At 46.3% G+C, this 24,831-nt stretch overlaps 1 protein-coding gene across 3 annotated transcripts; it reads right to left on the bottom strand.

The window, feature by feature from the left end:
* Nucleotides 1-4,806: 4,806 nt before the first annotated feature.
* LOC144484394 (uncharacterized) lies at nucleotides 4,807-23,294 on the bottom strand. Of its 3 annotated transcripts, XM_078202914.1 has the most exons (5): nucleotides 23,232-23,292; nucleotides 21,955-22,043; nucleotides 17,004-17,299; nucleotides 10,136-10,247; nucleotides 4,807-7,156 (listed from the first exon to the last, which is right to left on the bottom strand). In XM_078202914.1, the coding sequence occupies exon 5, from the start codon at nucleotides 6,804-6,806 to the stop codon at nucleotides 5,628-5,630; it is 1,179 nt and encodes a 392-aa protein (XP_078059040.1). In that variant the 5' UTR covers nucleotides 6,807-7,156; nucleotides 10,136-10,247; nucleotides 17,004-17,299; nucleotides 21,955-22,043; nucleotides 23,232-23,292; the 3' UTR covers nucleotides 4,807-5,627. The 3 variants fall into 3 exon arrangements, with proteins under 3 accessions (XP_078059040.1, XP_078059039.1, XP_078059041.1); XM_078202913.1 differs by lacking the exon at nucleotides 21,955-22,043 and having other exon boundaries at nucleotides 23,232-23,294; XM_078202915.1 differs by lacking the exons at nucleotides 17,004-17,299; nucleotides 21,955-22,043 and having other exon boundaries at nucleotides 23,232-23,287.
* Between the last annotated feature and the right edge of the window lie 1,537 nt (nucleotides 23,295-24,831).

The following is a 24,831-nucleotide window of genomic DNA, read 5'->3' as shown; positions in this document are numbered from 1 at the left end:
GGAGGTAATGGAAGCAGATACAATAGTGAATTTTAAGGGGCGTCTTGACAAATACATGAATAGGATGGGAATGGAGGGATATGGTCCCCAGAAGGGTAGGGGGGTTTTAGTTCAGTTAGGCAGCGTGGTTGGTGCAGGCTTGGAGGGCTAAAGGGAGTTTTCCCGTGCTGTAATTTTCTTTGTTTTCTTTTGAGAGTGAATTCACCATCCACAGCCGTTCATTTTGAATCCTGGTTTGAAATATTCTCACTCTGGGTTTAAGGCTTCACGGCGTAATACACAGATTTAGATCTTACCACCAAACACCAATTCATATCCTCATCCCAGTCCCAGATTTAAATGTGGTTGTCCAAACTAGAAAACATATATAATTTGACTCTTTTTAAACCTGATTCACCACACCCTGCCACACTAACTACAAGAGATTGTTTTTGGGACCAGTTGTTCCGTTAAAGTCTGTGTTGTTCTCAATGATGACAGTTTTAACCTCTCCATAACCTGTCCTAACCCTTCTGCCCTCCAGGGGGCTCTGTTTTTCTGATGGTGACATTCCCTGTTTACCCAGTCAGCCCTTGAATTGTTTGTGAATCCAGTCACATGTCGGTTAGACTGGATCAGGGCGGCAGATTTCCTTCCTTAAAGGGATTAGAGAACCAGATGTGTTTTTACAACAATTAATTCATGCTCATCAATATTTTTATTGAAACGTGGTGGGATTCAAACCCAGGTCCCAAAAGCATTATAATAAATAGAGAAAATGCTGGATAAACTCAGCAGGTTGGTTCTTTTCAGAACTCCAGCATCTGCTGGATTTTGCTTTACCTCCAAATCATTCTCCTGGATTACTCCTGCTCTGGCTCTAATTCCAGTCAGCTCAGACAACAAAAACAGGTTTCACAAAATCACAAACATTTAAAAAAGGAGGTAGTCAAAAGGCAGGTAACTATAGGCTGGTTAGCTTAACTTCTGTCGGAGGGAAAATGCTTGGATCTATCATCAGGGAAAAAATAGCGAGACATCTGGATATAAATTGTCCCATTGGTAAGACGCAGCATGGGTTCATGAAGGGCAGGTCATGTTTGACTAATTTGGTGGAATTATTTGAGAACATTACATGTGCAGTGGACAATGGGGAACCTGTGGATGTGGTGTATCTGGATTTCCAGAAGGCATTTGACAAGGTGCCGCACCAAAGACTGCTGCATAAGATAAAGGTGCACAGTGTTACGGGTAATGTATTAGCATGGATAGAGGATTGGTTAACTAACAGAAAGCAAAGAGTGGGGGTAAATGGGTGTTTTTCTGGTTGGCGATCAGTGACTAGTGGTGTGCCTCAGGGATCAGTGTTGGGACCGCAATTGTTTACGATTTACATAGATGATTTGGAGTTGGGGACCAAGTGTAGTGTGTCAAAATTCGCAGATGACACTAAGAGCAAAGTGTGCAGAGGACGCTGAAAGTCTGCAAAGGGATATAGATAATCTAAGTGAGTGGGCGAGGGTCTGGCAGATGGAGTACAATGTTGGTAAATGTGAGGTCATCCATTTTGGTAGGAATAACAGCAAAATTGACTATTATTTAAATGGGAAAAAATTGCAGCATGCTGCTGTGCAGAGGCCAAGCTGATTGGAGGAGGGAAAGCAATTCCTCCTCCAAGACTTGATCTCATTTGCATCTTAGCCAAAAGGCCGAGATACTGCTTTTAAAAATTGCTTCATATGAAACTTCAATGTAACCTAATGACCTCAAACAAACCTCTGCAAGACGTGCCGGATCATTGACACGGATGCCATCATCTCACGTGAGAACACCATCTACCAGGTACACGGTACCTACTCTTGCAACTCGGCCAACATTGTCTACCTGATACGCTGCAGGAAAGGATGTCCCGAGGCATGGTACATTGGGGAAACCATACAGACACTACGACAACGGATGAATGAACACCGCTCGACAATCACCAGGCAAGACTGTTCTCTTCCTGTGGGGGAGCACTTCAGCAGTCACGGGCATTCAGCCTTGGATCTTCAGGTAAGCGTTCTCCAAGGCGGCCTTCACGACACACGACAGCGCAGAGTCGCTGAGCAGAAACTGATAGCCAAGTTCCGCACACATGAGGACGGCCTAAACCGGGATGTTGGATTTATGTCACATTATCAGTAACCCCCACAGCTTGCCTCCTGGGCTTGTAGAATCTCACTAGCTGTTCTGTCAGGAGACAATACACATTTCTTTAACCTGTGTTTAATTTTCCCTCCACCCACATTGTCTGTACCTTTAAGACCTGGCTGGCTGGAGGATTCGCATTCTAATCAGTATTCTGCAACTTGATTTTGTCTGTTTGCACTGTTTGAGAGCACATTTCCACTCCATCTGACGAAGGAGCAGTGCTCCGAAAGCTTATGGTATTTGCTACCAAATAAACCTGTTGGACTTTAACCTGGTGTTGTGAGACTTCTTACGCTGTGCAGAGGGACAGGGGTGTCCTTGTGCAGGAATCTCAAAGAGTTGGTTTGCAGGTGCAACAGGTAATTAAGAAGGCAAATGGAATTCTGTCCTTCATTGCGAGAGGGATGGAGTTTAAAAACAGCGAGATTATGTTGCAGCTGTATAAGGTGCTGGTGAGGCCACACCTGGAGTACTGTGTACAGTTTTGGTCTCCTTACTTGAGAAAGGATATACTGGCACTGGAGGGGGTGCAGAGGAGATTCACGAGGTTGATTCTGGAGTTGAGAGGGTTGGCTTATGAGGAGAGACTGAGTAAATTGGGGCTATGCTCATTGGAATTCAGAAGAATGAGGGGAGATCTTATAGAAACATATAAGATTATGAAGGGAATAGATTAGAAGCAGGGAAGTTGTTTCCACTGGCAGGTGAAACTAGAACTTGGGGGCATAGCCTCAAAATAAGGGGAAGCAGATTTAGGACTGAGTTGAGGAGGAACTTCTTCAAACAAAGGGTTGTGAATCTGTGGAATTCCCTGCCCAGTGAAGCAGTTGGGGCTACCTCATTGAATGTTTTTAAGGCAAGAATAGATAAATTATTGAACAGTAAAGGAATTAAGGGCTATGGTGAGCGGGCGTGTAAGTGGAGCTGAGTCCACAAAAAGATCAGCCATGAGGCTCGAGGGGCCAGATGGCCTACTCCTGCTCCTAGTTCTTATGTTCTTCCCACAATCCCCACATTTCCATGGCATCTCCCTGTGACTGCAATCATGTTCCAAAAGGCCAGATGATTGGTTGAAGCTTTCACCACACCTGACTAAACCTCTGACTAACCTGACTAAAACTGAGGATAAAGTATTGGTGTCTGTAAGGGCTTGGCTTCCTTGTAGATCTGTGGCACCAAGTTCAAGACTGCTTCATGAATCATCCTCTTGGCCTCGAGCTTGTCAACTGCCCATGAGAATCTCATGTTTCAGAATGTTCACTGCTCATTCTTCCAAACCCAATGAGTATTGGTGCAACCCTTCCCCAAAAGACAACGAGTTGGATTCTGCGAGGTCAAAGGATTTTTGTGTGGTGCACCCCCCGGCCTGCTACGATTCCTGTGGTGGGTGGGATGGGAGAATTCTCCCCTACACCTTCACAACCTTTCCTCAAAAGGCAACACCTTCATCTTAGGAATGGGCCTGGTGAACTTTCTCTGAACTCATTCCAATGAAAGCATGTCATTCCATCAGTAGGGAGATCAAAACCGTACACAGTATTCCAGCTGCTATCTCAGCAATGTCCTGTGTAGGTGCAGCAAGTTCCCTTTTTCAAACTCCACCCCCTTGCAGTAAAGTCCAACACTCCATTTGCCTTCTTCTTTACTTGCTGTACCTTCATCCTATTTTTTCACGATTCATGTACAAGGACACCCAGATTTCTCTCTACGGCAGTATTCTTCAGTTTCTGTATATTTAAACAATTTTTTGCTTCTCTATTCTTCCTGCCAAAGTGGAAAAGCTCCCACTTTCCCACACTATACTCCATCTGCCATTTTTCTGTCCATTCAGGTAACTTATCTGTGTCCCTTACAGATTTTTTGTCACAACCTCACAACTTGCTTTTCTACCTATCTTTGTATCATCAATTCTGGCTTCATCCAAGTCATTGATCAAGGTGGCTGTTTTTCTCTCTCTCAGTTGTGGGTGATATTTCTCTCTATTCTCCTGGAAACTGAATGAATCTTGTTCCAAACTGGGTTCAATATCAGACATTTCAGGGAGTCAGGAATCATTCGCCCCTGAACCTACACTGGTAAAACCCCAGAGAGTTCCTCAGTAAGGATTTTTCTGGTTCCTCACCATATATTAGTCAGGATACTGAAACCCAGCTTTTCTTACAGTCCACTCCTGGAGGTCCCACTCCCTGAGCCTACAACATTCAGCAGTGTCAGTGCTGAAGTTTCACAGTGGGAGTGATTCCCAGAGTAACTGTCAATCAGATCACCATTGATGTCCAGGTTTGTGTAGTTTTAGTTATCCTGATGTCTAACACACACACATCAATAAAACAGGGAATTCCTGCAAACAAACTGCAGCTTCTTCTCTATCTGGAAATCCAATGTTTGTTGAATAATTGTCCCAGTGGTTAACAGGCTCCTGTGAACTCATCCAACTCGTATTTTAATACTGACTTTAACAAATATATTTTAAATAGGTTTATTTTAAATGAGTTAAAACCAGCCTTAAAATGGTATATATAGTATAACAACCATGGTACTTTTCAGACTGGAAACTTTAACCTGCTGTTTCACTTTCATTTAGGAGCAGATCCCAGTTTTACACCAATCTCTGATTCATGTATCCAGCATTCACCGTCATTCTAAAAACAGAAGTTGCTGCAAAATCTCAGTAAGTCTGACAGAATCTGTAAAGACAGGAACAGTTAATGTTTCCAGTTGAATGTGACTCTTCTTCAGTGTCAAAACATTAGCTCTGTTTCTCTCTCCAGAGATGCTGTCAGACCTGCTGAGTTTTTACAGCACTTCTTGTTTTTATTTACGAGTTCAGGACTCAGACAAGACAATCCACAATACAAATCTTACAACTGGGCCAGGGTTTATTAACATCAGCAGAAACAGACACCAATGAAAATGGTTGGGACCTCGATGAGATTAACAGCAAAATCCAGTCCTTGCAGTCACTCGTGAACCTGATGGTGTTTCAGCAGGTGAGGTGACTGAGTGAATCCCTTCCCACACACGGAGCAGGTGAATGGCCTGTCCCCAGTGTGAATTCGCTGGTGCTTTACCAGGTTGGATGATTGACTGAATCCCTTGCCACAATCAGAGGAGGTGAATGGTCTCTCCCTGGTGTGAACTCGCTGGTGCCTCCGCAGACTGGATGAATCAATAAATCCCTTCTCACAACTGGAGCAAGTGAATGGCCTCTCTCCAGTGTGACTTGGCTGGTGTTTTAGCAGGTTGAATGACTGAGTAAATCCCTTCCCACACTCGGAGCAGATAAATGGCCTCTCCCTATTATGAATTCTCTGGTGTTTCAGCATGTCGGATGAATCAGTGAATCCCTTCCCACAATCAGAGCATCCTCCCCATTGACCAACTGTGAGAATGAACAAAATGCAGTCCTGGATGGAATTGAGAGCAGAAACAATAACAGCAGAATCCAACCCCTGTCATCACTCGTGAACTCGTTGGTGTCTCAGCAGGTGGGATGAAAGACTGAATCCCTTCCCACACTGAGAGCCGGTGAATGGCCTCTCCCCAGTGTGAACTCGCTGGTGCATCCGCAGGCTGGATGAATCACAGAATCCCTTCCCACACTGAGAGCAGGTGAACGGCCTCTCCCCAGTGTGAATTCGCTGGTGTATCTGCAGGTGGGATGACCGAGTGAATCCCTTCCCACACTGAGAGCAGGTGAACGGCCTGTCCCCAGTGTGAATTCGCTGGTGTCTCAGCAGGTGGGATGACCGAGTGAATCCCTTCCCACACTGAGAGCAGGTGAACGGCCTCTCCCCAGTGTGAACTTGCTGGTGTCTCAGCAGGCGGGATGACCGAGTGAATCCCTCCCCACACTGAGAGCAGGTGAATGGCCTCTCCCCAGTGTGAACTCGCTGGTGTCTCTGCAGCTGGTTTGACCAAGTGAATCCCTTCCCACACTGAGCGCAGGTGAATGGCCTCACCCCAGTGTGAACTCGCTGGTGTCTCAGCAGGCTGGATGAATCACAGAATCCCTTCCCACACTGAGAGCAGGTGAATGGCCTCTCCCCAGTGTGAACTCGCTGGTGTCTCAGCAGGCTGGATGAATCACAGAATCCCTTCTCACACTGAGAGCAGGTGAATGGCCTCTCCCCAGTGTGAACTCGCTGGTGTCTCAGCAGGCTGGATGGATCACAGAATCCCTTCTCACACTGAGAGCAGGTGAACGGTCTCTCCCCAGTGTGAACTCGCTGGTGTCTCTGGAGGCTGGATGACCAAGTGAATCCCTCCCCACACTGAGAGCAGGTGAACGGCCTCTCCACAGTGTGAACTCGCTGGTGAGTGCGCAGGGTGGATAAATGAGAGAAACCCTTCCCACACTGAGAGCAGGTGAATGGCCTCTCCCCAGTGTGAACTCGCTGGTGTTTCTGCAGGATGGATAACCGAGTGAATCCCTTCCCACACTGAGAGCAGGTGAACGGCCTCTCCCCAGTGTGAACTCGCTGGTGTGACTGCAGGATGGATGACCGAGTGAATCCCTTCCCACACTGAGAGCAGGTGAATGGTCTCTCCCCAGTGTGGTTGCGCCGATGAGCTTCCAGCAGGGATGGGAGTCTGTATCTCTTCCCACAGTCCGCACATTTCCATGGTTTCTCCATGGTGCAGGTGTCCTTGCCTCTCCCTTGGGTGGACAATCAGTTGAAGCCTTGTCCACACACAGGACACTGGTACAGTCTCTCCCCGCTGTGAATGGTGTGATATTTATTCAGGCTGTGTAACTGGTTAAAGCTCTTTAGTCCGTGCACTGGAACACTCTCACTCGAGTGTGGCCGTGTGTTGGTGCTTTTCCAGTCACACTGATGTTTGAAATCTTTTCAAATCAACAGACTGGACAACCATTTCTCCTTCTAGATTCAAAGGCCGATGATATTCAGCTCCCATGGAATATGACTCTGTCAGATCTGACGTAACGTTTGAGATTTCGGCCTGTGATTCCTCTTTCAATATCCTGTAAAACAAGTTTACAAAAGTCATCAGTGTCAGTACAGGATAGAAATTCAGAACAGACAATTCTAGTTTCTATCGAACATTCTTTCCTATTTCAGTCCCAAGAAGCTGTAAATCTCCATCCCACACACTCTCCCTCGATTCTCACTCTGCTGTATCTAATATTCACCCTCCCAATTCTCCTGAAGGTGCTGATTGAGGCTGATTGACAGATCCGTGCTCACTGCTTCCTGTCCTGGACACAGAGACCATAACAAATAGGAGCTGCAGTCGGCTATTTGGCTCATCGAGCCTTTTAAACTATTCAATGAGATAATTTGTTCATCTACCTCAGCATCATTCTCCCCACACTAAACCCATATCCCTTGATATCCTCAATATCTAGAAACCAATCAATCTCTCTCTTGAAAGTAGTTGATGACTGAGGTTTCACTGTCCTCAGGGATTGAGAATTCCAAAGCTTTACCACATCCTTGAGTGAAGAAATCCCCCCACATCTTAGCTTTTGCTCCATCTTCTTGTCTGTTCCCCATAACCCTTGACACCCTTGTCAGTCAAAGATCTGTCTAACTGGAATATATTCAATGATCCTCAGCCTCCACTGGTCCCTGTAGAAGAGAAATCCAAAAGACTAACAGCCCTCTGAGGGAAGAGACGTCTGGAAATATATATATATATACAGGGGGATCTTCATCAGTTGATCGGTTAAGGAAGTGGGCCGATGATTGGCAAATGGATTTCAGTACAAATAATACAGAGCACAGAGGCACAACCTCAGGCTAAAGGGACGATCCTTTAAAACAGAGATAAGGAGGAATTTCTTCAGCCAGAGAGTGGGGAATTTGTGGAACTCTTTGCCGCAGAAGGCTGTGGAGGCTGGGTCATTGACTGTCTTTAAGACAGAGATAGATAGGTTCTTGATTAATAAGGGGATCAGGGGTGATGGCAAAAAGGCAGGAGAATGGGGATGAGAAAAATATCTGCCATGATTGAATGGCGGAGCAGACTCGATGGGCCAAGTGGCCTAATTCTGCTCCTATGTCTTATGGTCTTAAGTGTGAGTGTTGCATTTTGGAAAGTCAAACCAGGGTAGGACTTATACAGTGAATGGTAAGGCCCTGGGGAGTGTTGAGGAACAGAGGAACCCAGGAGTACAAGTATATCGTTCGTTGAAAGTGATGTCACAGGTAGACAGAGTGGTGAAGAAGGCATTTAGCACACTGGCCTTCATCAGTCAGGGCACTGAGTATAGGAGTTGGGACATTATGTTATCGTTGTATGAGTCGTTGGTGAGGCTGCACTTGGAGTATTGTGTACAGTTTTTGTAACCCTGTTATAGGAAAGACATTGATAAACTGGAAAGAGTGCAAAGAAGATTTATGAGGATGTTGCCGGGACTAATGGGCCTGAGTGATCGCGAGAGGTTGGACAGGCGAGGGCTTTATTCCTTCGAATGTAGGAGAATGTGGGGTAACTATATTGAGGTGTATTAAATAATGGGGGGCATAGATAGGATGAACCCACATTGTCTTTTTGCCAGGGTGGGGGAATTGAAAACTAGAGGGCATAGATTTAATATGAGAGGGGAAAGATTAAAAGGGACCTGAGGGACAACTTCTTCATGCAGAGGGTGGTGTGTACATGGAATGAGCTGCCAGAGAAAGTGGTTGAATGTTCAAACAGCAGGTTTAAACATTTAAAAAGCATTTGGATAAGTACATATCCCTCTAATCCTTTCCAATTCATGAGCCAAACACGGGCAATTGGGACTAGCTGGGAGGGCACCATGGTTGGCATGGATCAGTTGGGCCTAAGGGCCTGTTTCCGTGCTGTATTGCTCTGTGACTCTGTGCGCTGGCTGCATCAGCATCTACTGCCCATAACTCATTGCCCTTGAACTGAGTGGTTTGCATTGCTGGGGGATAAACAAAAGAACAAAGAACAATACAGCACAGGAACAGGCCCTTCGGCCCTCCAAGCCCGCGCCGCTCCCCGGTCCAGGATTGAATCCTGAATCCAGGATCCCCGCCCAATTTTCCAGCCTATCTACATACCAATATCCTATCCACCGAGCTGTCCCTCACAGCTATGATGCTTTGTTCATCACAACCTATGAACTCACCCCCACCCCCCCATTCCAGACCATGTGATCTCCAGGGAGAGGCGAAAACCCAGAGTGAAAACCCCAGGGCCAATATGGGGAAAAAACAAATCTGGGAAATTCCTCTCCGACCCCCTGAGGCGATCGAAACGAGTCCAGGAGATCACACTGGCCCTGATCGGAAAATGCTTCCCAACCCTATTCATTTCCACTTCCACGAACACCATATGAATTCCCTGCCCCCGAGACAGGTTCCCAACTATCCGCAGTCTCGCTCTGTACTGGCACCAGCAAGATGATCATAGAATGAAGCCTTGAAACGAGAAACAAGGAACAATTAGCCCGTGCCGCTCCCTGGTCCAAACGAGACCACTCATTTGTATCCCTCCATTCCCACTCCGTTCATATAGCTGTCTAGATAAGTCTTAAACGTTCCCAGTGTGTCCGCCTCCACCACCTTGCCCGGCAACACATTCCAGGCCCCCACGACCCTCTGTGTAAAATATGTCCTTCTGATATCTGTGTTAAACCTCCCCCCCTTCACCTTGAACCTATGACCCCTCGTGAATGTCACCACCGTGGTAGATGTGGTAGATTTCCTTCTTTAAAGGACATTATTAAATCAGATGGATTTTTACAACAATTGTCATCAATGGACTTCTAATTCTAGATTTTTACTGAATTCAAATTTCAACATCTGCCACTGTGAGATTCGAACTCAGGGTTCACAGTGCATTGCCCTGGATCCCTGTATTACTAATCCAATCACACTATCACTGCACCATTGCCTCCTCATCCATGGTAAAGGAGTCACAGTAGCCCGAGATCCATGGAATCAGAGCATGCTCTAAATTTAACTTAATGCTCAGTAGCACTCACCCCAAAACCATTTCACTGTTTTCAACATTTTAAATCCACTGGAGTCTACATCTGCAAAGATCTCAGAGAGATTGGTGTCCGGGAAAAATGTTGCAATCTTCAAATCTTGTCCCTGTAAATGAGGAAAGTTATAGGTGTAATTCAAGGTTAGAAATTCAAGACAGACAAACATTTCTTTTGGTCGGAGTTTGCTGTGTGTAAATCTTTCCCTTCTAACCCCCTGTAAAGGGAGTTTCCAAAATCCATCAGCATCTGTCCAGAACAGAAATTCCAAACATTCCCTCCTCCTTTAACCTGGCACAGAATTACTTTAGCTGGGACAAAATTGCAGTGGAGGCAGTTCAGAGAAGATCCAGTTGGTTGATTCCTGAAATGAGGAGTTTTATCTTTCAGGTTGAGCAGCTTGGGCCTGTACTCTTTGGAGTTTTGAATACTGAGAAGTAATCCTATTGAAATATCTGGGAATTTAAGGGCGGCACGGTGGCGAGCACTGCTGCCTCACAGCGCCAGGGTCCCAGGTTCAATTCCGGCCTTGGGTCACTGTCTGTGTGGAGTTTGCACATTTTCTGTGCACTGTCTGTGTGGGTTTCCTCCAGGTGCTCTGGTTTCCTCCCACAGTCCAAAGACTGTGGTTCGGTGGATTGGCTATGCTAAATTGACCCTCGTGTCAAATGCATGGGGTTGTGGGGATGGGGCTTGGGTGGGATTGTGGTCGGCACAGACTCGATGGGCCAAATGGCCTGCTTCTGCACTGTAGGGATTCTGTGATTCATATGATATAAGGTGCTTGACAAGGTAGATGCTGAGAGGATGTTTCCTCAGGTGTGGGAATCAAGTAAAAATAAAGGATCTCAAATTTAAGATGAAGATGAAGAGAGATCTTTTCTCTCAGCGGGTTGTTGATCTTTGGAACTCTGTCTTCACCAGTGAGGATTGGAGGCAGGTCATTGAATATATTCAAAGCTGAGGTTTTGATCCACAGGAGAGTTAAGGGTATGGACGGGCTGGGGGTAGCAAAGTAGACATGATCTTATTGAATGATGCAGCAGGCTCGATGGGCCAAATGACGGGCTCCTGTTTCGAATTCTTATTCCGATGTTCTTGGATAGCTGCGCATGCGCCCTGTTACCTATTGTCCCTCTGAAGATAGAGGTTCTGAACCAGCCCCCGAAACCACGCCCATTGTGACCCGTCACAGACAGCAGCGCATGTGCCCTCCTTCCCCGCTGAAACAAGATGGCGGCCGATAACCGGGGCCTGTTCCCGAGATAAAAGCCTGGGAGCTGTAAACCCGGGACCTGCAGGGTCTGATTCGGGCTGTGCAGCCTACAGCGGATGTTTGTGAAGCCTCCGCTCGCTCCCTCCCTACCCCAACTCCCGGCTCCACTTCTCCCGCAGCCCAACCGACTCACCCGCTGAAAAAAGCGTCTCCCGCATTCAGGACTCTGAGCAGTGACACTGCGCATGCCCCAGATACAGCACTGCGCCTGCGCAATAGGCTCCTGTGGAATGACTATAGAACATAGAACATTACAGCGCAGTACAGGCCCTTCGGCCCTCAATGTTGCACCGACCTGTGAAACGAATCTAAACCCATCCAACCTACACTATTCCAATCTCGTCCATATGTTTATCCAATGACCCTTTAAATGCCCTTCATGTTGACGAGTCCACTACTGTTGCAGGCAGGGCATTCCACACCCTTACTACTCTCTGAGTAAAGAACCTACCTCTGACATCTGATCTATATCTATCACCCCTCAATTTAAAGCTATGCCCCCTCGTGCTAGCCATCATCATCCGAGGAAAAAGGCTTACACTGTCCAACTTATCTAATCCTCTGATCATCTTGAATGCCTCTATTAAGTCACCTCTTAAATTTCTTCTCTCCAACGAAAAAAGCCTCAAGTCACTCAGCCTTTCCTCATAAGACCTTCCCACCATACCAGGCAACATCCTGGTAAATCTCCTCTGCACCCTTTCCAATGCTTCCACATCCTTCCTATAATGCGGCGACCAGAACTGTACACAATAGTCCAAGTGCGGCCGCACCAGAGTTTTGTACAGCTGCAACATGACAGCATGGCTCCGAAACTCAATCCCTCTTCTAATAAAAGCTAACACACTGTACGCCTTCTTAGCAACCCTATCAATCTGGGTGCCAACTTTCAGGGATCTATGCACATGGACACCGAGATCTCTCTGCTCATCCACACTACCAAGTATCTTACCATTAGCCCAGTACTCTGTATTCCTGTTACTCCTTCCAAAGTGAATCACCTCACACTTTTCCACATCAAACTCCATTTGCCACCTCTCAGCCCAGCACTGCAGCTTATCTATGTCCCTCTGTAACCTGCAACATCCTTCCACACTGTCCTCAACTCCACCGACTTTAGTGTCATCCGCAAATTTACTAACCCATCCTTCTACGCCCTCATCCAGATCATTTATAAAAATGACAAACAAAAGTGGCCCCAAAACAGATCCTTGCGTTACACTAGTAACTGAACTCCAGGATGAACATTTCCCATCAACCACCACCCTCTGTCTTCTTACAGCTAGCCAATTTCTGATCCAAATCTCAAAATCACCCTCAATCCCATGCCTCCGTATTTTCTGCAATAGCCTACCGTGGGAAACTTTATCAAACGCTTTACTTAAATCCATAAACACCACATCAACTGCTTTACCCTCATCCACCTCTTCGGTCACCTTCTCAAAGAACTCAATAAGGTTTGTGAAGCACGACCTTCCCTTCACAAAACCGTGCTGACTATCCCTAATCAAATTATTAATTTCTAGATTATTATAAATCCTATCTCTTCTAATCCTTTCCAAAACTTTGCCCACAACAGAAGTAAGGCTCACTGGTCTATAATTACCAGGGTTGTCTCTACTCCCCTTCTTGAACAAGAGAACAACATTTGCTATTCTCCAGTCTTCTGGCACTATTCCTGTAGACAATGACATAAAAATCAAAGCCAAAGGCTCTGCAATCTCCTCCCTAGCTTCCCAGCGAATGCTAGGATAAATCCCATCCGGCCCAGGGGACTTATCTATTTTCACACTTTCCAGAGTTGCTAACACCTCCTCCTTATGAACCTCAATCCCGTCTAGTCCAATAGCCTGTATCTCAGTATTCTCTTCGACAACATTGTCTTTTTCCTGTGTGAATACTGACGAAAAATATTCATTTAGCGCCTCTCCTATCTCTTCAGACTCCACGCACAACTTCCCACTACTGTCCTTGACTGGCCCTAATCTTACCCTAGTCATTCTTTTATTCCTGACATACCTGTAGAAAGCGTTAGGATTTTCCTGCCAAAGACTTCTCATGTCCCCTCCTGGCTCTTCTTAGCTCTCTCTTCAGCTCCTTCCTGGCGAACTTGTAACTCTCAAGCGCCCTTACTGAGCCTTCACGTCTCATCTTTACATAAGTCTCCTTCTTCCTCTTCACAAGAGATTCAACTTCTTTAGTAAACCACGGTTCCCCCGCTCGACCACTACCTCCTTGCCTGACAGGTACATACTTATCAAGGACACGCAGTAGCTGTTCATTGAACAAGCTCCACATTTCAATTGTGCCCATCCCCTACAGATTTCTTCCCCATCCTGTGCATCCTAAATCTCGCCTAATCGCATCATAATTTCCTTTCCCCCAGCTATAATACTTGCCCTGCGGTGTATACCTATCCCTTTCGGGCAATACAGCAGGATATAGATAGGCTGGAAAATTGGGCGGAGAGGTGGCAGATGGAATTTAATCCGGATAAATGCGAAGTGATGCATTTTGGAAGAAATAATGTAGGGAGGAGTTATACAACAAATGGCAGAGTCATCAGGAGTATAGAAACACAGAGGGACCTAGGTGTGCAAGTCCACAAATCCTTGAAGGTGGCAACACAGGTGGAGAAGGTGGTGAAGAAGGCATATGGTATGCTTGCCTTTATAGGACGGGGTATAGAGTATAAAAGCTGGAGTCTGATGATGCAGCTGTATAGAACGCTGGTTAGGCCACATTTGGAGTACTGCATCCAGTTCTGGTCGCCGCACTACCAGAAGGACGTGGAGGCATTAGAGAGAGTGCAGAGAAGGTTTACCAGGATGTTGCCTGGTATGGAGGGTCTTAGCTATGAGGAGAGATTGGGTAGACTGGGGTTGTTCTCCTTGGAAAGACGGAGAATGAGGGGAGATCTAATAGAGGTATACAAGATTATGAAGGGTATAGATAGGGTGAACAGTGGGAAGCTTTTTCCCAGGTCGGAGGTGACGATCACGAGGGGTCACGGGCTCAAGGTGAGAGGGGCGAAGTATAACATAGAACATAGAAAGCCACAGCACAAACAGGCCCTTCGGCCCACAAGTTGCGCCGATCACATCCCCACCTCTAGGCCTATCTATAGCCCTCAATCCCATTAATTCCCATGTACTCATCCAGAAGTCTCTTAAAAGACCCCAACGAGTTTGCCTCCACCACCACCGACGTCAGCCGATTCCACTCACCCACCACCCTCTGAGTGAAAAACTTACCCCTGACATCTCCTCTGTACCTACCCCCCAGCACCTTAAACCTGTGTCCTCTCGTAGCAACCATTTCAGCCCTTGGAAATAGCCTCTGAGAGTCTACCCTATCCAGACCTCTCAACATCTTGTAAACCTCTATCAGGTCACCTCTCATCCTTCGTCTCTCCAGGGAGAAGAGACCAAGCTCCCTCAACCTATCCTCATAAGGCATGCCCCCCAATCCAGGCAACATCCTTGTAAATCTCCTCTGCACCCTTTCAATGGCTTCAACATCTTTCCTGTAATGAGGTGACCAGAACTGCGCGCAGTACTCCAAGTGGGGTCTAACCAGGGTCCTATAAAGCTGCAGCATTACTCAGACATCAGAGGGACGTTTTTTACACAGAGGGTGGTGGGGGCCTGGAATGCGCTGCCAAGTAGGGTGGTGGAGGCAGGCACGCTGACATCGTTTAAGACTTACCTGGATAGTCACATGGGCAGCCTGGGAATGGAGGGATACAAACGATTGGTCTAGTTGGACCAAGGAGCGGCACAGGCTTGGAGGGCCGAAGGGCCTGTTTCCTGTGCTGTACTGTTCTTTGTTCTTTCCATTGCTAAAGTAAACGTAACCGAATTGTGGTCACTATCACCAACGTGCTCACCTACCTCCAAATCTAACACCTGGCCTGGTTCATTACCCAGTACCAAATCCAATGTGACCTCGCCTCTTGTTGGCCTATCTACATACTGTGTCAGCAAACCCTCCTGCACACATTGGACAAAAACTGACCCATCTAAAGTACTCGAACTATAGCTTTTCCAGTCAATATTTGTAAAGTTAAAGTCCCCCAGTACAACTGCCCTGTTACTTTCACTCCTATCCAGAATCATCTTTGCAATCCTTTCCTCTACATCTCTGGAACTTTTCGGAGACCTATAGAAAACTCCCATCAGGGTGACCTCTCCTTTCCTGTTTCTAACCTCAGCCCATACTACCTCAGTAGACGAGTCCTCATCAAACGTCCTTTCTGCCACCGTAATACTATCCTTGACTAACAATGCCGCACCTCCTCCTCTTTTACCACCTTCCCTGATCTTACTGAAACATCTAAACCCCGGAACCTGCAACAACCATTCCTGTCCCTGCTCTATCCATGTCCCCGAAATGGCCACAACATCGAAGTCCCAGGTACCAGCCCATGCTGCAAGTTCACCCACGTTATTCCGGATGCTCCTGGCACTGAAGTAGACACACTTCAAAGCACCTTCCTGCCTGCCGGTACACTCCTGCGACCTTGAAATCTTATTCATCACCTCACCACTCACATCCTCCTGTACACTGGAGCAGAAATCCAGGTTCCCATCCCCCTGCCGAATTAGTTTAAACCCTCCCGAAGAGCATTAGCAAATTTCCCCCCCAGGATATTAGTACCCCTCTGGTCCAGGTGAAGACCATCCCGTTTGTAGAGGTCCCACCTACCCCAGAATGAGCGCCAATTATCCAGGTATCTAAATCCTTCCCTCCTGCACCATTCCTGTAGCCACGTGTTCAACTGCTCTCTCTCCCTATTCCTCTCCTCACTAGCACGTGGCACGGGTAACAAACCAGAGATAACAACTCTATTGTTCTCGCTCTAAGCTTCCACCCTAACTCCCTGAATTTCTGCCTTACATCCCCATCTCTTTTCCTACCTATGTCATTGGTGCCTGTGTGGACCACAACTTGGGGCTGGTCCCCTTCCCCCTTAAGGATCTTGAAAACACGATCTGAGACATCAAAGACCCTGGCACCTGGGAGGCAACACACCAGCCGCGAGTCCCTCTCGCTCTCACAGAATCTCCGATCTGTCCCCCTAACTATGCAGTTCCCAATGACTAATGCTCTACTCCTCCCCCCCTTTCCCTTCTGAGCAACAGGGACAGACTCTGTGCCAGAGACCTGTACCCCATGGCTTACCCCTGGTAAGTCGCCCTCCCCAACAGGATCCAAAATGGTATACTTGTTATACAGAGGAACGGCCACAGGGGATCGCTGCACTGTCTGCTTCTTACCCTTTCTAACAGTCACCCAAGTATCCTCATTCCTAGGAGTATGAACCTCCCTGTAGCTTTTATCTATAACTGTCTCTGCCTCCCGAATGATCCTGAGTTCATCCAGTTCCAACTCCAGATCCCTAACACGGTCTTCAAGGAGCTGGAATTGGGTGCACTTCCTGCAGGTGTACTCAGCTGGGACACTAATGGTGTCCCTCACCTCACACATCCCACAGGAGGAACATTGCACTGCCTGCACTGACATCCCTGCTAACTTCCCGAACTAATAAATGAAAGAGAAAAGAAGAAAAAGAAAAAGAAAGCTCACCTGCTCTCACACCGAGTCTTTTTTTTTAGGTTAGAGGAGGAGGGAGGGTGGGAGACTCTACACGTGTAGAGTCTCGGGTTACCTCCCCGTTCAAATTTAGTGGGCAAAAAAAAACGTCCCAGGTCTCCCTACGGCTGACTTCCAGTTTCCTGTTTCTCAGGAAAAAAACAACTCCGAAAAAAGTAAGTAAAAATAAATTCAGCTTATCTTATCTTCCAGTTCTGCCCTCCAAAAATCACTCCCCTCTCTGCCCGCTTCACCGGAACAATAGGGCACGTTCACAACCGCAGGGGAACCTGGGAATTAACAGCACCATTGTCAATCAAAGACATAATAGAAAATTATCTTGTGCAATTGAGATCAATTAATTTTTTAAAATACATTCCTCTGAATTTGTGCACTGCCATTCTCTATTTCTAAAATTGATTTAAACCAGTGCTCTCCTGTGGGAACACCCCGAGTTTTTAAAACATTTCTCACTGGTTTCCTCCCTCCCCCCCCGCTCTCCTGAAGGTGCTCATACTGATTGGGTAAATCCCCCAGAAACTGGTTTATTTCACTTTCTTTCTCCTGAGACTGAATATTCTGTTTTATGCAATGATACATCACAGATGGAAACCATTTGGCTCACGTTTCCATGCTGTAAACCTCTGTGACTCTATCCTGCCCAGCCGGGCTCTCTTTAAGATCGATCCAATTAATTCCACAGCCCTGCTGGCAGAGTCAGAACAATGTATATTTACTGCAGCAATGCAGGAGGTAAATAGAGAATGTTTTTAGTTGTATATTTCTCAGATACACTCACCCCTGGAAAGATCAATCAGCCGGTGTACCAAGCAAATATTAAGGTTCCACTTAAAATTAAAACAGAAGGTGCAGAAAAAAAGCAGCAGTTACCAGGGCCGAGTTGATGGTCAAAATGATGGTGCTGAGCTGCCTTTAGAAAATAACCAGCAATCCAACAAGTCACTCACAATATTGAATCAAACAAAATTGATCAAAGATTCAGATAAAGTATTCTGTTTTCCAACATGATGCTGTGATATTTTGTGATGGTTTCAATGTTCTCAAAACTACTTGGTGTAGTCCTGGTTTATTTTATACTCACTCCCACCCATCGCTGTCCATGAAGCACATTACCCCCACTCTGATTCTCCATCCCATCAGAGACAACTCAGTCACTGACTGAAAATTAGGGCTTTTAATGACAGCTCTGACAGCCTGGAATGCACCATGAGGCAGAAACAACCCGAGCGAACAAACCCCAGACAGTGAACATTATCCCCCCCCAGACCCGAATATAAAACAGTGAACATTATCCCCCCCAGACCCGAATATAAAGCAATGAACATTATCCCCCCCAGACCTGAATATAAAACAGTGAACATTATCCCCCCAGACCCGAATATAAAACAGTGAACATTATCCCCCAGACCCGAATATAAAACAGTGAACATTATCCCCCCCAGACCCGAATATAAAACAGTGAACATTATCCCCCCCAGACCCGAATATAAAACAGTGAACATTATCCCCCCCAGACCCGAATATAAAACAGTGAACATTATCCCCCCCAGACCCGAATATAAAACAGTGAACATTATCCCCCAGACCCGAATATAAAACAGTGAACATTATCCCCCAGACCCGAATATAAAACAGTGAACATTATCCCCCCCAGACCCGAATATAAAACAGTGAACATTATCCCCCCCCAGACCCGAATATAAAACAGTGAACATTATCCCCCCCAGACCCGAATATAAAACAGTGAACATTCTCCCCCAGACCCGAATATAAAACAGTGAACATTCTCCCCCAGACCCGAATATAAAACAGTGAACATTATCCCCCCCAGACCCGAATATAAAACAGTGAACATTATCCCCCCCAGACCCGAATATAAAACAGTGAACATTATCCCCCAGACCCGAATATAAAACAGTGAACATTATCCCCCCCAGACCTGAATATAAAACAGTGAACATTATCCCCCCCAGACCTGAATATAAAACAGTGAACATTATCCCCCCCAGACCCGAATATAAAACAGTGAACATTATCCCCCCCCAGACCCGAATATAAAACAGTGAACATTATCCCCCCCCCAGACCCGAATATAAAACAGTGAACATTATCCCCCCCAGACCCGAATATGAAACAGTGAACATTATCCCCCCCAGACCCGAATATAAAACAGTGAACATTATCCCCCCCAGACCCGAATATAAAACAGTGAACATTCTCCCCCCCAGACCCGAATATAAAACAGTGAACATTATCCCCCAGACCCGAATATAAAACTGTGAACATTCTCCCCCCCAGACCCGAATATAAAACAGTGAAGATTATTGACCCAGACCTGAAGAGAAAAGAGTGAATATTATAGCCCAGACTCGAGTATAATACAGAGAACATTATCACACCCAGACCCGAAAATAAAACAATGAACATTATCCCCCCCAGATTTGAATATAAAATGGTGAACATTACAGTGCCGGCTCGCCCAGTAAATGGCTGACAGAATAAAACAGCATGTTCCTTGATTTGTTCATAATAGGTAGTGATTTTCTTTTCAGCAGCCCACACTCACAAAACCAAAAATACAATGTTTACTGTGATTACAGATTGGGCAGCACTTGCTGAACAATCCTGAGTGTGCTAATAGCTGCACTCAATCAATTGAAGATAATCAGTCGAGTTCATAATATGGCTCAGTTATATTTGCGAGAAGTGACATACATATATATATGCAGCGATCCTTTCCCTGCAAACAAAAGCCTTGCACCTTTTTTGAATTTCCCAGAAGCTTGAGAAACCTACAGTCTCCTATTGGTTTCTCCATGGCAAAGCTTCAAGTCAATGAGAGTTCACCAATTAGCACCCTTTTCTCCTGTAGTATAAATTGCAATCATTTAAAATTTGGCATTCTTCCGTTTGTCCTGATGAGTGCATGCTGAAAAGATTCAGCAACATGTCTCTCTTGTCAGCAATATTCAAGTTCAGTACCAACAAGTATCTGTGCATTGTTTTATGTTCCTTAACAATTTAATGTGATCGTGGAAGTGTCACTGTGAAGAATGTGTAAGTCAGTAAGAATTGTCAGCATTTTCTCATTGGAAATCTTAATCAGTGGAATCTTTCAGACACTGAATTGTAGTTTGTACCAAACGTCAATTTCAGATTGAAGGAAAATGTATTATAAACAAGTTCCTGTTGAGAGTTCCTGAATAAAACAAACAAGAAAATCACAGATAGTACGTTTAAAAGGGGACACAACAGCCCTGAAAATCAGTGACATCTCAGAATATTAAAGCAGAATTCCAGTTGTAGGGATTGTTAATGTCAGCAGAAACAAACCAATATTGTCAGAATATCAATCCTGAATGTGATTAACAGCAGCAGTAACTGCAAAACCTAACTCCTGCTGACAATTGTGAACTTGCAGAGGTGTCAGCAAGTGGGATGACCGAGTGTATCCCTTCCCACACAGAGCAAGTGAATGGCCTCTCCTCAGTGTGGGTGAGATCATGTAAATGCAGGCTGCCAGACTGAGTGAATCCCTTCCCACACATGGAGCAAGTGAATGGTCTCTCCCCAGTGTGAGTGCGTTGATGAGCAGTGAGGATTGATAACTGCCTGAAACTCTTTCCACAGTATGTGCAAATAAATGGCTTCTCCTCAGTGTGAATTCGCTGATGTGACAGGAGGCCGGATGAATTGGTGAATTCCCTCCCACACGTGGACAGGTGAACGGCCTTTCCCCAGTGTGAACTCGCCTGTGTGCACTGAGGTTGGATGAACACCTGAACCTCTTTCCACAGGAAGTGCAGCTGAACGGTCTCTCCTCTGTGTGAACTCGCTGGTGTGACAGCAGGTTAGATGACAGAGTGAATCTCTTACCACACACAGAACAGGTGAATAGCTTCTCTCCTGTGTGAATTCGCTGGTGTGACCAAAGACCGGATGGTCAAGCAATTCCTTCCCACACAAGGAGCAGGTGAACAACCTCTCCCCAGTGTGAACTCGCTGATGTGCACCGAGGTTGGATGAATATGAGAACCCCTTTCCACAGGTGGAGCAGCTGAACGGCCTCTCTTCAGTGTGAATTTGCTGGTGTAACAGCAGGTGGGATGAGGTCGTGAATCTTTTCCCACACACGGAGCAGGTGAATGGCCTCTCTCCAGTGTGACTGCGTCTATGGTTTTCCAGCAAGTATGGATAATTGAATCCTTTATCACAATCCTCACATTTCCACGGTGCAGGTGACTTTGTGTCTCTCCAGGTTGGATGATCAATTGAAGCCTTATCCACACACGGACCACGTTTATGGTTTCTTCTCACTGTGAATGGTGTGATTTTTTTCAGGCTGTGTAACCGGTTAAAGCTCTTTTCAGTCAGTTCACTGGAACACTCTCACTCGGGGGTGTGTGTCTCGGGTCTTTTTCTGCCACATTGAATTTTTAAAATTTTCTTCCACTGACAAAACAGGCAATGATTTCCCCCTCCACTGTAAAAAGCAATCATACTGAGGTCATGATGAATCAAATGGTTCTGTAGACCTTGACCTAAAGTTTAGTTTGAGTTTCCTGTCTGTGAATCCTCCTCTTCTAGTTCCCTGCAAAAAGAGCTTAAAAAACTAATTCATAACAGACAATTTGAGTTTCCATGGAACACTTCTTCATCTCATTTATCTTGAGCTGTAATCCCCATCCCACACACTCTCTCTTGTCCCTGGTCTAAATCAAACTCCTCGCCCCATCTCCACCATTTCATGTCTCCACTCTGAGACCAGCTCCCTCTGCCTTGTCACTCTGGCTGGATTCAGTTCTCCAGATCATGTGCAGATTGACTGTACAACCAAGGAGTCAATTATTTTCTTTTAAGGTCAGGGGACATGAAGTCCCACCGACTCTGTTGTTACCACAATGGCCACACGTCCCCTGCTCACCACTGAAACACCGCGGTGACCGTTAACACGGACCTGTTCCGAGGAAAGGCTCCATTTTATTTGTGCCACAGCACCAGGGGAATTACCTCCTGCACAGGCACAAAGGTATCATCAGTCACAGGAAGTAATGGCAGCTGGTGTCTCAAACCTCATTTTAACATTTGCTCCCAGATATTCTAAATTACATTTGAAATACAAACTGACTTCTGGCATTATGGAGTAAATTAAAACATAATCATTTTCAGAATGACCATTCCCGAGAATCAATTCCCAAATCAGTAATATTAAAATTCTCATCAGAAATACATTGGAAAAATTGCTATTTTAATGGACATTTTCACAAACGCTATAAAAATGATTCTTCAAAACAAATTAATATTTTCTTCAACAGATGAATAATAATATTTTAATAAAACAACCACCCAATGAGGATCCTGACTCAGGATTTCTGAGCTTCATTGACCACTAACTGAACCAGCCGGGAATTGTCTCCACAAAACTTCCCTAACTCTCTCCCGGGAAAAAGCTGCAAACCCGGGAGCTGCAGCTTTTTACTGGGGGTGTTGGGGCCTCCAGCGGGTGTTTGTGAATCCTCCCCGCCCACCTCCCAGGGTTTCCTTCCTTCCCAGAGATCAGAGTCCTCATTGATTTGAGGCCAAAGTGGAACCTCTTATTTATTGTCCCCCTCCCCCATCCTCTGATGTGAACCATCCTCCAGTGGCTGAGCCAGGATGGGGCCGTTAACCTGGGCCTGTTCCCGGGAGGGAGGGAGGGAGAAGCCCCGCAGCTGCAAACCAGGGAGCTGACAATGATTCTGAAGGGTTTGCGGATCCACAAAGTGTTTCCAAATCCTCCCAGCCACCGCCTAACGCTGACTCCGCTTCTCCGGGACAAACAAGCGCCAAGGCCAGCAATGACACTGCGCATGCTCCACATCACAATACCCGGGAGCTGATTGACGGCAGCTCCGGACCAATAGGAGGAGGAGCGGGGCTGGAGAACCGAGCGGGAGCGGCTGGTCCTCCAACCAATCAGACTGAATCGGGGCGGAGGGGGCTGAGCATGGAGCTCCCTCTGTCTGCGCGTGCGCTCGGCCGCACACTGTCAAGATGGCGATCGTTCACCCGGGCCTGAATCGGGGGGAAAGCCCGAACAACCTTTCAACGGTTCAAATATCGAATCCGAGCTTCCTATTGGGGGCTTGCGGCCGACACGGGACTTTTATGAAGCCTCCAAGTCCGCCCACCCACCGGCTCCATCACTCATTCCTGATTTACCCGGTGTTATCGCCCGGACTGAATATTTCCTCAACCGCCTCAATCCTCAGTGATCGGCACTGCGCATGCTCCAGATCACCACAGTGCAACTGGCCCTCAGCCCCGCCCCTCATTCACTGCGATTGGTTGGAGGACCAGCCGCTCTCGCTCGGTCCTCCAGCCCCGCCCCTCTTCACTCCGATTGGTTGGAGGACCAGCCGCTGTCGCTCGGTCCTCCAGCCCCGCCCCCTCATTCACTCTGAATGTTTTGTCTTCTCCCAAAACCCAAGGCCATCTTTCCCAGAACTCCACATTTGAATTCTCCAATCAGGTTTCTGCCTTGCCACATTACTGAAACAGCTCTTATCAAAGTCCGCACTGACATCCTATGTGACTGCAATAAAAATGAACTTTCCCTTTTTATCCTCGACCTATTTGCAGCCTTTGGCAAGGTCGCCCACATCATTCTGCTCCATCCCTCTCCACTGTCGTCCAGCTGGGTGGGGCTACTCTCTCCTGGTTCTATATGGGCGGCATGGTGGCACAGAGGTTAGCACTGCCGTCTCAAGCACCAGGGACTCGGGTTCGATTCTGTCACTGTCTGTGCATTCTTGCCTGTGTGGGTTTCCTCCGGATGTTCTGGTTTCCTCCACAGTCCAAAAGATGTACTGGTTAGCATTGACCATGCCAAATTCTCCCTCAGTGTACCCAAACAGGCACAGGAATGTGGCGACTCGGGGATTTTCATAGTAACTTCATCGCAATGTTAATTGTTAAGCCTACTTGTGAAACTAATAAATAAACATTAAACTTTAAACCTATTCTTCTCTCTTTAATCAGAGTCAGAGAATCACTTATAATATCTTCCCTTCAGATTCCCACACTTACCTCTGGTGTCTCCAGAGCTCCAGCCTTAGCCTCTTATTTCTTATCAACATATTCCCATCAGTGACATCATCTGAAAACAGTGTCAGTTTTCACATTTACTCTGTTAAAGAGACAATATAAATGTAGAGTGTTGTTATTGTCTGACAATGATAGATCAGGAATATCACAAACATTTTAAATGTTCATTCCACATTTCTATTTCTTCTCAAAGTCTCAGTTAGGAACAGATCCCAATTTAACACCAATCTCTGACTTGACATCACATTTCCAAAATTCACCGTTGTTCTTCCTGACTCTAAACCCAGTTGTAAAGAGTTTCTGTTCTGCCTCCAGGACCACTGAATCATGGAAGAGCGTGGCTGGGACACATTCCTTACACACCTCAGCTTACACAGCCACATGTTCAGTCCGGGATGTCACTAAAAGCAGCAATGACAAACTCCAAATTCTACAATCATTTGTCAACTCGCTGGTGTCTCAGAAGGTCGGATAACTGAATGAATCCCTTCTCACACTCAGAGCAGGTGAATGGCCTCTCTCCAGTATGAACTCGTTGGTGTCTCTGAAGAGTAGATGACTGAGCAAAGCTGTTCCGACATACAGAACAGGTGAATGGCCTCTCCCCAGTGTGAACTCGCTGGTGTACCAGAAGGTCGGACAACTGACTGAATCCCTTCCCACACTCACAGCAGGTAAATGGCCTCTCCCCAGTGTGAACTCGCTGATGTCTCAG

This window comes from Mustelus asterias, unplaced genomic scaffold (assembly GCF_964213995.1).
Source record: "Mustelus asterias unplaced genomic scaffold, sMusAst1.hap1.1 HAP1_SCAFFOLD_106, whole genome shotgun sequence".
In the NCBI taxonomy this organism is placed as follows: Eukaryota; Metazoa; Chordata; class Chondrichthyes; order Carcharhiniformes; family Triakidae; genus Mustelus; species Mustelus asterias.
The sequence above is the reverse complement of the archived record's forward strand: the minus strand, read 5'-3'. Positions and strand labels throughout refer to the sequence as shown.

What these genes read in the sequence shown, in the direction of transcription:
- LOC144484394 (XM_078202913.1), bottom strand. Translation starts at nt 6,806, where the DNA reads ATGGAGAAACCATGGAAATGTGCGGACTGTGGGAAGAGATACAGACTC.